This window comes from Nanorana parkeri, unplaced genomic scaffold (genome assembly GCF_000935625.1).
Source record: "Nanorana parkeri isolate BGI_ZX_2015 unplaced genomic scaffold, ASM93562v1 scaffold1687, whole genome shotgun sequence".
Lineage (NCBI taxonomy): Eukaryota > Metazoa > Chordata > Amphibia > Anura > Dicroglossidae > Nanorana > Nanorana parkeri.
Window position 1 is genome coordinate 2,977 of NW_017307955.1, and position 12,414 is coordinate 15,390.

A 12,414-nucleotide genomic window follows, 5' to 3' on the forward strand; every position below is an offset into this window, starting at 1 on the left:
TGTTTGTTCATACTTCTGTCTCCCTCTCAGCCTGCGTGGGGGGGGGGGGTAGTCGGCGCCTCCACTCAGCCCGATCTTTGCTTGTCTCAGTAGATGATGGTGGATGGAGGGTCAGTACAGGTGGATGGAAGAGTCCCTGCGGAGGACCTCTGAGCAGGCCAGAGAGGTGCTGGAGAGAGCCAGGCGCAGGGAGGTGGACTGGTGGGCCGGGCACAGACATGAGGGAGTCCAGACTCCACCTGGGACGGAGGACTCTGAGGTATGTACAAGTATGTGATAATCTGTGTATTCTGAACCTGAGGGAGTCTTGTGACCCGGGTCCTCTCTATAGCCTAGATCCTGCAGGGAGTATTGTGACCCGGGTCCTCTCTATAGCCTGGATCCTGCAGGGAGTATTGTGACCCGGGTCCTCTCTATAGCCTGGATCCTGCAGGGAGTATTGTGACCCGGGTCCTCTCTATAGCCTGGATCCTGCAGGGAGTATTGTGACCCGGGTCCTCTCTATAGCCTAGATCCTGCAGGGAGTATTGTGACCCGGGTCCTCTCTATAGCCTGGATCCTGCAGGGAGTATTGTGACCCGGGTCCTCTCTATAGCCTGGATCCTGCAGGGAGTATTGTGACCCGGGTCCTCTCTATAGCCTAGATCCTGCAGGGAGTCTTGTGAAGCAGATGATCTTTACAGTCTGGAATCTTCCGGGATGTGTACGGAGTATTTTGTGTCTCCGCAGGATGATGGGAGTTCGGTCACCTTAGAAGAAGCTTTTACCACCATGTCGGACTTTATGCGTCGCACCACGGAACAGTGCAAGGTAATCCCACCGCTGGTCACATGACCTCCCCTCCCCGGGGTCAGTACAGGGACCGTGTGTGACTATTTACAGAAAGAAACCGGAAATGACGAAATCCGATACAAAGTAACAAAATAAATCACCAAAAAGAACGGCGGCGATCTCCGCCCAGCGCCAACCGAGAGGAATCTGCAACAAAGGAACTAAATCCTCCGATTCCTTCCAGCCGAGGACGGCGACATCTTGGTCTCTATTCGGGTTGCACAACGACAACCTTGACGCCAGCCCGGCCATACGAGCAACCGCTTTGGGGGACGTTAAATTGGGGGGTTCTACTTCCACTTTAAAGCAACAAATACAAATCAAAATTGGGATCCCTTCCCCCATGGTGACAACATTAATCCAATAAACCTCAGTGTGTTTCAGAGCATTGATGTGGTCACCACCCGGACCGGGCCGATGTCTTGTTACTTTGTATCGGCCTCGTTATTCACCGTTTCTTCATCATTGATCTGTAATCTCAGCCTGACGAAGATTCCTGAAATGTTTCTGGATGATTTGTTACTAAATGAGCAAGAAAAAGAGCTCTGCACCCCCCCAATCCCCCCCAACACACACCACTCCTCCCCCCCACTTCCCCCCCATTTACATTAAATCTCACCTGTTTCATGTCAAAGAAATACAATCTACGCGTTCCGCTGCACCACACATACCCCCCAGTGCCGTATCCTACCCCTGAGGGTGCTCTAGCACCCGCACCTCATACTGCTGCACCCCCTGGAGATCCTCTAATGTCAGTATTGGTATATGACAAACATGGGGCCGTGTTGGGTCCTGGCAATTGGTCCTTTAGGCACTCAATATGGCATTGTGGGATTATGGAGGGGGGGGGGGGATGTTTTGGTATGTCAAAAAGCTATTGCAGCCTTATGTTGGGTGATCAGTTACCTGAAAGGTTAGATGTGCCGCTAAAAGGGGCCTGCTGTGCACCTTTAGGGTCAGTTTGATCATAAGGTGCTCACTTTAACCCAGTATCTGGAAACCATGTGTATTCTAGTGAAATAGTGCTGCAGTACCAGTAAGTGTCAGCAGAGGGCAGCCCCATGTCACTAAATTGATAAAAGTCCCCCAATATGTATCCCCTATAATATAATACGGAGCCTCCTATATCACTGCAGTATGAGTATTCATCAGCAGAGAGGGGTCTCGTGTCACGATTCCGATAAATGTCCCCCATTATGTATCCCCTATAATATCGTTCTGCATTACCAGCATTCATCAGCAGAGGGCGGTGTGGTGTCACTGAATTGTCACGTCTGTGTTGTCTCATATGATGTCATTATTATTTATCATTCAGGCTTATCACAGCTGTATACCACCACGGGGGATTAACGAGCAAGAAAAGCAGCACATTGGCCGATTTCACCGCAGAAGACCCCCGAGAGCGGCGCAGAGGCTGGAATCGCGCCTGGTGAGCAGTGCGGTCTCCGAGTGTCACAGCTGATGAGCTGGAAAGTTTCCAGTGCAGAGAGACTGACAGCTGTACATAGGAGTCCAGGTCCTTCCCCCTCACTGAGGTGGTGTAGATGGAGAATGATTTCTTGCTGTCGGTGGCTAAGAATCCAATAAGAGACACAGGAATCCAGGAAATATTACATCAAAAATACATTTTACAACAAAATGGTTGGAAAAAAAATATCAGCTGGAAAATAAGTTATTGGGAGAAGATGGAGATGATTAGGGTAAACTAGGGGCTAATAAGGGGTTACCCCAATTTGAACACTGAGCGTGTCATTGATGTACACAGGGCATGTGTAATATAACTTGTACTTCTGCACTTGTTGCTGTGTAAATGCAAAAGCTGTAGAAGTTCCTTGCATCAAAAAACGAACTGCCTGTCGGAGAGATACAAAGTAACATTGTATATAAACATTGATCAGAGGGAGATAGAGAGACACAAAGTAACATTGTTACTTTTGTATCTATTATACTAAATTCTTCTGGAGATCAGAGAAAAGCCTCAATCTGCATTTGATGTCAGTTAAAGGAGAACTATGAGCGGCTTGGGGGGGGGCTTTTCACTCACCTCATAGTTCTAGCCGACCTGTGACAATGAGACTGTCACAGGTCGGCTCAGTAGATCGGAAGGTGAGAGAACACATCCCGGCGTTCGCCCCCCTCTCGATCCTGTCACGGCTCTCTGCCGTGACAGGGGGAGGGGCTGGATTCCCCCCTCCCCGCTCCGATCCTCCAGCGCTGACTGGCGGAACGGACGGGGGAGGGGGCGGGTACAGCTGGCTCTGCCTCTAGATAGGCAGAGCCAGCTGTCACTCACGCAGCTGGGCGGATCCCGGCACAATTGTCGGGATCCGATTCAGCTGCGGCGTCTCAGTATACCGCGAGCTGTAGCTCCCTATATACTGAGCCTAGGGTGACGGGAGTTTGTTTCCTCCCATTACCTTAAGGAGAACTAAGGGGAAAAGATTTAACCCCATAGTTCTCCTTTAATATATTTTTTTAAGACATTACCTACAGACCGCCCTAGGTAAGGCCCACGTGTTGAGTATCCATGATTGAAAGAGCTGAAATCCAATGAATGAAAGAGGCGGGGCCAGGCACAGTCAGCCAGGAAATGAGGCGGGCTCTATCTGATGTGCTGCAGCTTCTAATGAACATTGTGAGAAGCTCCCAGTGTGCAGTGACATCAGAGAAAGAGGGGAGGAGCCGGGACCACTGTGTACAATGGAGGTCAGATAGAAGACTGAAGGGGGGGACGGAGGTCAGATAGAACACTGAAGGGGAGGACGGAGGTCAGATAGAAGAATGAAGGGGAGGAGGGAGGTCAGACTGAAGGTGAGGATGGAGGTCAGACTGAAGGGAAGGACGGAGGTCAGATAGAAGACTGAAGGGGAGGACGGAGGTCAGATAGAAGACTGAAGGGGAGGACGGAGGTCAGATAGAAGACTGAAGGGGAGGACGGAGGTCAGATAGAAGACTGAAGGGGAGGACGGAGGTCAGATAGAAGACTGAAGGGGAGGACGGAGGTCAGATAGAAGACTGAAGGGGAGGACGGAGGTCAGATAGAAGACTGAAGGGGAGGACGGAGGTCAGATAGAAGACTGAAGGGGAGGACGGAGGTCAGATAGAAGACTGAAGGGGAGGACGGAGGTCAGATAGAAGACTGAAGGGGAGGACGGAGGTCAGATAGAAGACTGAAGGGGAGGACGGAGGTCAGATAGAAGACTGAAGGGGAGGACGGAGGTCAGATAGAAGACTGAAGGGGAGGACGGAGGTCAGATAGAAGACTGAAGGGGAGGACGGAGGTCAGATAGAAGACTGAAGGGGAGGACGGAGGTCAGATAGAAGACTGAAGGGGAGGACGGAGGTCAGATAGAAGACTGAAGGGGAGGACGGAGGTCAGATAGAAGACTGAAGGGGAGGACGGAGGTCAGATAGAAGACTGAAGGGGAGGACGGAGGTCAGATAGAAGACTGAAGGGGAGGACGGAGGTCAGATAGAAGACTGAAGGGGAGGACGGAGGTCAGATAGAAGACTGAAGGGGAGGACGGAGGTCAGATAGAAGACTGAAGGGGAGGACGGAGGTCAGATAGAAGACTGAAGGGGAGGACGGAGGTCAGATAGAAGACTGAAGGGGAGGACGGAGGTCAGATAGAAGACTGAAGGGGAGGACGGAGGTCAGATAGAAGACTGAAGGGGAGGACGGAGGTCAGATAGAAGACTGAAGGGGAGGACGGAGGTCAGATAGAAGACTGAAGGGGAGGACGGAGGTCAGATAGAAGACTGAAGGGGAGGACGGAGGTCAGATAGAAGACTGAAGGGGAGGACGGAGGTCAGATAGAAGACTGAAGGGGAGGACGGAGGTCAGATAGAAGACTGAAGGGGAGGACGGAGGTCAGATAGAAGACTGAAGGGGAGGACGGAGGTCAGATAGAAGACTGAAGGGGAGGACGGAGGTCAGATAGAAGACTGAAGGGGAGGACGGAGGTCAGATAGAAGACTGAAGGGGAGGACGGAGGTCAGATTGAAGACTGAAGGGGAGGCCAGAGTTGTGAATTAAGAATTCCAGACAGTAGCCACAAACTGATAAAACATTACAAAGTGTTGACATGATGGAATCATTACACAGAATGTTTTTGCTTTGGATGGATGAATATAAGAGAGACGCGGTAATCATGTCGGTGATGTTGCGCTGTATGTATTGCACTCCTCAGAGCTCGCAGTCCGCTCACCCGCTGCACTCCGGCATGAAGAAGACAGACCCCCGGGACGTCTACATTGAGGTGGCCCCTGGAACGTACAGCATATCTGCCGGCTCCCCGGACTGTCCGGCAAAGACTCGTATTGTGAACATCACACCCGGGCAGAGCGTTGACTTAACCTTTCACGTCTAGCCGGAATCTGCTGACACCCCCCTCACCGGAACTCTCCGCAGTGTGTGATCACCAAATTGCTGCACTGGGCCGAATACTGTCTGACAGACCACTTTAGCATGCCTTACGTGTGAATCGGGACCTTTGTCTGCTCTATGCACCTGACAATCAGTGTCTGCACTTAATGTCTGTAATCCTCCTCATGGATCTTCTGGGGGGGCTGACTTTGTGAAGATTTTGCAGTCGGGGGATGAATGTTTTTAGTAGAAGTTTGGGATTATATTAGTGCGAGGGTGTCATTCATGCTGCAGGACAGCAGAGGGCGCCCCGATGACATTCTTGTATCAATGACTTTGTAAAGATTTATATTTCTTATATTTAAAATAAACATTGTATACTTTAATCTCATCTCCGTTTCTTTTAGTAAAAGTGAAAACAATGGGTCCATGTGAATACCGAAAGGCCGAGACCCCCCATGAGGAATGCCCCCCCATCTCCATCCTTCTCATTATCACAATCCGCCACCCTGCAGTGTTGCTTCTTACCCCGCAGGGTTCTCTGCCACCACACAGGGCAACAACGAATGTTTATAGCAGAGGATTGGGATGGTATTAGTAGCGGTGTAAATCATTGTGCAGGACAGCAGAGGGCGCCACTGGTGACATCATTGTCCTTGTCATTTAACCTTCTACCTGCCTTGTATGTTCCATTCTTTTATCCCTTCCCACATCATCAACATGCTAATTACATTTTAACTAAAACTTTACCATGTTCATGACACGCTTTATTTTAGACCCAGAAATGTCATCCCTGGATCTCTGTGCTTCTCTATGCAATGGAGGCAGGTCATAGCTGGTGGGAGGGGCTTCCTGAAAACAGCAGACCACCCTAGGTAACGCCCACATGTAGACCTGCATGATTGAAAGAACTGAAATCCAATGAATGAAAGGGGCGGGGCCAGGGACAGTCAGGCTGGGGAGGAAAGTGCTTAGAAGTTGCTAGACGTCCTCCAGCCAGGAAAGGAGGCGGAGCTCTATCTGACTTGCTGCAGCTTCTAATGCACATTGTGATATCAGAGGAGAGGAGCCGATACAACTGTGTACAATGGAGGTCAGATAGAAGACTGAAGGGAAGGACGGAGGTCAGATAGAAGACTGAAGGGGGGGATGGAGGTCAGATAGAAGACTGGAGGGGAGGACGGAGGTCAGATAGAAGACTGAAGGGAAGGACGGAGGTCAGATAGAAGACTGAAGGGGAGGACGGAGGTCAGATAGAAGACTGAAGGGGGGGACGGAGGTCAGAAAGAAGACTGAAGGGGGGGATGGAGGTCAGATAGAAGACTGAAGGGAAGGACGGAGGTCAGATAGAAGACTGAAGGGGAGGACGGAGGTCAGAAAGAAGACTGAAGGGGGGGATGGAGGTCAGATAGAAGACTGAAGGGAAGGACGGAGGTCAGATAGAAGACTGAAGGGTAGGACGGAGGTCAGAGAGAAGACTGAAGGGGGGGATGGAGGTCAGATTTAGGAGTGCCATAAGAAAATCACTTCTATGTTGTGGAAAGGAGACACTATAAAAAACGTCTGAAATCTGTTTGCTGTGAAAAAACATTTATCATGAAACTGATTCCGATACTTCATTATAATTGGAGGGATCGGCTCGGAGTGCGGGGGGGAAGCTCGGTGATTTGAGAGGCTGGACGGGAATTTCATCTGCAGATCTCCCGGCCGATCCAGAGGAGGGAGAAAAAAACCTGATCCGGAACTTTGGAATTTGCTTACAAATCTATTAAATACTGAAAATCTGATTTTGAAATGGAATTCTATGTTTCCGGGTCCAGAACCCGCCGACCTCCTCCGCGTTCAGACTGGAAAACCTTCCCTGCAACTTCTCTGTAATGATTCTCCGTCCTCCGCTGCTGGGCAGCCTGTGAAGCTCTTCTGGTGCAGGGACAGACGTGACCGTTACATACAGTATATATTACACACATTCCGGATGCTGTGAGAATTGCGCACTCACCAGATGTTTGATCTCGTTCTGTTCGCTCGCCGCGCACTTCTCGTACTCTCTCCGGTCGATCTTCTCTCGTACGTTGCGCAGGTGCTCGAGTCTTCGCTGTTCTCTCTTCTTGTCCTCCGCGGCGACAGTCCGGTTACGCTCTTTGCGCTCCTCGCTGGCTGCCATCTTGGCTTTCATATTGGTGATATTCCTCGTCTCTCGCTCCTTCACTTTCTGCTCCTCGTTCTGCAGACGCAGCTCAGACTTCTTCCTGCACAAACCTTTCTATTAACGTTTGTCATCGGGAAAGATTGGAAAGTTTCATCCTGCACTAACCCCGCCCCCCCCCCGGACCGGACTGGATGAGGGATACAATGTATATAGACCGGACTGGATGGAAGATACAATGTATATAGACTGGACTGGATGAGGGATACAATGTATATAGACCGGACTGGATGGAAGATACAATGTATATAGACTGGACTGGATGGAGGATACAATGGATATAGACTGGACTGGATGGAGAATACAATGTATATAGACTGGACTGGATGGAGGATACAATGTATATAGACTGGACTGGATGAGGGATACAATGTATATAGACTGGACTGGATGAGGGATACAATGTATATAGACCGGACTGGATGAAGAATACAATGTATATAGACTGGACTGGATGGAGGATACAATGTATATAGACCGGACTGGATGGAAGATACAATGTATATAGACTGGACTGGATGGAGGATACAATGTATATAGACTGGACTGGATGGAGGATACAATGTATATAGACTGGACTGGATGGAGGATACAATGTATATAGACTGGACTGGATGGAGGATACAATGTATATAGACTGGACTGGATGGAGGATACAATGTATATAGACTGGACTGGATGGAGGATACAATGTATATAGACTGGACTGGATGGAGGATACAATGTATATAGACTGGACTGGATGGAGGATACAATGTATATAGACTGGACTGGATGGAGGATACAATGTATATAGACTGGACTGGATGGAGGATACAATGTATATAGACTGGACTGGATGGAGGATACAATGTATATAGACTGGACTGGATGGAGGATACAATGTATATAGACTGGACTGGATGGAGGATACAATGTATATAGACTGGACTGGATGGAGGATACAATGTATATAGACTGGACTGGATGGAGGATACAATGTATATAGACTGGACTGGATGGAGGATACAATGTATATAGACTGGACTGGATGGAGGATACAATGTATATAGACTGGACTGGATGGAGGATACAATGTATATAGACTGGACTGGATGGAGGATACAATGTATATAGACTGGACTGGATGGAGGATACAATGTATATAGACTGGACTGGATGGAGGATACAATGTATATAGACTGGACTGGATGGAGGATACAATGTATATAGACTGGACTGGATGGAGGATACAATGTATATAGACTGGACTGGATGGAGGATACAATGTATATAGACTGGACTGGATGGAGGATACAATGTATATAGACTGGACTGGATGGAGGATACAATGTATATAGACTGGACTGGATGAGGGATACAATGTATATAGACTGGACTGGATGAGGGATACAATGTATATAGACTGGACTGGATGGAGGATACAATGTATATAGACTGGACTGGATGGAGGATACAATGTATATAGACTGGACTGGATGAGGGATACAATGTATATAGACTGGACTGGATGAGGGATACAATGTATATAGACTGGACTGGATGGAGGATACAATGTATATAGACTGGACTGGATGGAGAATACAATGTATATAGACTGGACTGAATGAGGAATACAATGTATATAGACTGGAGTGGATGAGGGATACAATGTATATAGACTGGACTGGATGGAAGATACAATGTATATAGACTGGACTGGATGAAGGATACAATGTATATAGACTGGACTGGATGGAAGATACAATGTATATAGACTGGACTGGATGGAGGATACAATGTATATAGACTGGGCTGGATGAAGGATACAATGTATATAGACTGGACTGGATGGAGGATACAATGTATATAGACTGGACTGGATGGAGAATACAATTTATATAGACTGGACTGGATGAGGGATACAATGTATATAGACTGGACTGGATGGAGGATACAATGTATATAGACTGGACTGGATGGAGGATACAATGTATATAGACTGGACTGGATGGAGGATACAATGTATATAGACTGGACTGGATGAAGGATACAATGTATATAGACTGGACTGGATGGAGGATACAATGTATATAGACTGGACTGGATGGAGGATACAATGTATATAGACTGGACTGGATGGAGGATACAATGTATATAGACTGGACTGGATGGAGAATACAATGTATATAGACTGGACTGGATGGAGGATACAATGTATATAGACTGGACTGGATGAAGGATACAATGTATATAGACTGGACTGGATGGAGGATACAATGTATATAGACTGGACTGGATGGAGGATACAATGTATATAGACTGGACTGGATGGAGGATACAATGTATATAGACTGGACTGGATGGAGGATACAATGTATATAGACTGGACTGGATGAGGGATACAATGTATATAGACTGGACTGGATGAGGGATACAATGTATATAGACTGGACTGGATGGAGGATACAATGTATATAGACTGGACTGGATGGAGGATACAATGTATATAGACTGGACTGGATGAGGGATACAATGTATATAGACTGGACTGGATGAGGGATACAATGTATATAGACTGGACTGGATGAGGGATACAATGTATATAGACTGGACTGGATGAGGGATACAATGTATATAGACTGGACTGGATGAGGGATACAATGTATATAGACTGGACTGGATGAGGGATACAATGTATATAGACTGGACTGGATGAGGGATACAATGTATATAGACTGGACTGGATGAGGGATACAATGTATATAGACTGGACTGGATGAGGGATACAATGTATATAGACTGGACTGGATGAGGGATACAATGTATATAGACTGGACTGGATGAGGGATACAATGTATATAGACTGGACTGGATGAGGGATACAATGTATATAGACTGGACTGGATGAGGGATACAATGTATATAGACTGGACTGGATGAGGGATACAATGTATATAGACCGGACTGGATGAAGGATACAATGTTTATAGACTGGACTGGATGGAGGATACAATGTATATAGACTGGACTGGATGGAGGATACAATGTATATAGACCGGACTGGATGGAGGATACAATGTATATAGACTGGACTGGATGAGGGATACAATGTATATAGATGTGCCTTCAGACGGAGCAGGCTAGATATGAGGTCTGGTGTGACGCTCGCTGATGCCGGTACCTCTGCGTCTCGTGGTTCTGGTTGTACTTCTTCTCGGACTCGTCCTCCCTCTTCTGCTCCCGCTGTCGCCGTCGCTCTTTCTGCTCTTGTTGCTTCTCGAGGATGGCGTGCTGGAGTCGCAGTTTCCGGATTTCCGTTTCCCCGAGGCGCTCGGCGACGGGACGCGACGGTTCCTGAGAAGGAAATTTGTAGTCACTTTACAGAAGAACTCCAGATATTTAGGGGCGGGGCCAGGGACACTCAGGCTGGGGAGGAAAGGGCTAGATACTAACTTTTAGGAAATATTTGTATTATCGGGGTGACATATTTCTCCGGCTCCGTCCCCAATCATGTGACCCCAAAACAAGCAATGTAACCATAGAAATAAATGCTGACTATTAGAAGCACTCCCTTGTCCCATCCCCCGTCACTTTTCCTGGACAGCTTGGCCCGCCCATGAAGGCGGAGAGAAATGTAAATGACGTCATGTGATATGAGAGATCGGGATTTATATTACAGATTTCACAATACACATTTTATATTCACCGCGTGAGACGGGACAAAATCCGCGTGGACCAAAACGTCTTTCACCGTGAGGCGCCGGGCTGGTGAATCCGATATAGTTTCAAACAGGGCGCTCCGATTGGTGGCCCCGAAACCATCCGACGCGCCGGCTCCGGAATTCTCTGGGGACTTTCTGCTGTTTGACTTTATAATTCCTGACAGACAAATAATATATATCATTCTCCAAACTGGATACCGGAATATATGATATCATACAGGAGTGACATCACCGCCCTCCAGATATAAGATATATTTTATTATTGGGCCCCTCCCCCTCCAAATCATGTGATTCAGGTCCTCCAATCCCCTCCGTGGCCCCCGGTGTATAGGACGAGGCACCTCGGCATGCAGAAAAGAGGCGTAGCTGTCATAGCGGCAAAGGGCGGAGCCAACCCAATACTGAACCCTACGGACTAAGACTTGGGATGCCATTAAAGTTCATGTGCGTGTAAAGGCGTCCCAATACTTCTGGCAATATGGTGTATATTATAGAGGAGTGACATCACCGCTCCCCAGATATCAGTTGCTCTATTGTTGTGTTACATGTGACTCTATAACGGAAGGATACAATGTAGGTGACCGTAGAACGTACCCGGCTTCCGGTAGAAGGGTTCCGGTTGGCCGCGCTTCCAATACTTCCACTCGGGCCGATCACCGGCGTCCGATCTCGGCTCGTCCCATAGACTGGAATCCGTGTTGACGGCGCTGTCCACCATTGTGCTGCGGGTGGTCCTGGACAGATACGTCTCCCCGTCCGTGTCCTCATCTTCTCCCTCGCTCTCAGAGGACGATGACCAATGGCGGACGCGGTTGTTCCGGGACGTTGTCCTCGCTGCGGTGCTGGAATATAACTCTTCATGGTTGTCGGTTTCCTTTCCTCGCTGGACGTAGACGGCGGTCCTCGGGGTCAGTGGCCACCAGTCCCGGCACTTGGGGTCGGAGCAGCAGGTGCAGGTCGGGTGTCTGGGGAAGCAGCAGCAGGTGCAGTGTTGGTGGGTGAGGTGCGGGTGGACGGGGTGGTGACCCCAGCCGTGGCGGTGGTCTGTGGCGCACACGGGGACGGGCACTGTGGTGCAGCGGTCGGTGATGACGTAGGTTGTGGTGCTCTGGGGGCCGGCCTCCGGGAGCTGGCGACCAGTGATTGGACGATGAAGTGCGTCCACGATCCTATGGTGGACCGTCGGTGAAATCCACAAAGCCACGCCCAGCGCGACGCTCACCTTCTTCCCATTCCAAAAACAGACGGTCAGATCCTCGTCCTCCGTCACTGCGCGAAATAAATGTCATTTTACATCAATTAGAAAA

General features: G+C 48.7%; 2 protein-coding genes across 2 annotated transcripts in view; one reads left to right on the forward strand and one right to left on the reverse strand.

Annotated features, from left to right (window-relative positions):
- Positions 1-5,243, forward strand: part of AKIP1 (A-kinase interacting protein 1) — a 6,106-nt gene extending 863 nt beyond the window's left edge. The window contains exons 2-5 of the mRNA XM_018571143.1: positions 91-259; positions 730-810; positions 2,147-2,272; positions 5,022-5,243. Coding sequence (XP_018426645.1) covers positions 104-259; positions 730-810; positions 2,147-2,272; positions 5,022-5,201 — 543 coding nt within the window. The 5' untranslated portion in view covers positions 91-103 and the 3' untranslated portion in view covers positions 5,202-5,243. The remainder of the gene's footprint in view (positions 1-90; positions 260-729; positions 811-2,146; positions 2,273-5,021) is intronic.
- Positions 5,244-6,999: 1,756 nt separating this feature from the next.
- Positions 7,000-12,414, reverse strand: part of CUNH11orf16 (chromosome unknown C11orf16 homolog) — a 19,824-nt gene continuing 14,409 nt past the window's right edge. Inside the window, exons 6-10 of the mRNA XM_018571144.1 lie at positions 11,702-12,376; positions 11,092-11,264; positions 10,567-10,739; positions 7,197-7,446; positions 7,000-7,104 (exon numbers count right to left, since the gene is read on the reverse strand). Coding sequence (XP_018426646.1) covers positions 7,000-7,104; positions 7,197-7,446; positions 10,567-10,739; positions 11,092-11,264; positions 11,702-12,376 — 1,376 coding nt within the window. The remainder of the gene's footprint in view (positions 7,105-7,196; positions 7,447-10,566; positions 10,740-11,091; positions 11,265-11,701; positions 12,377-12,414) is intronic.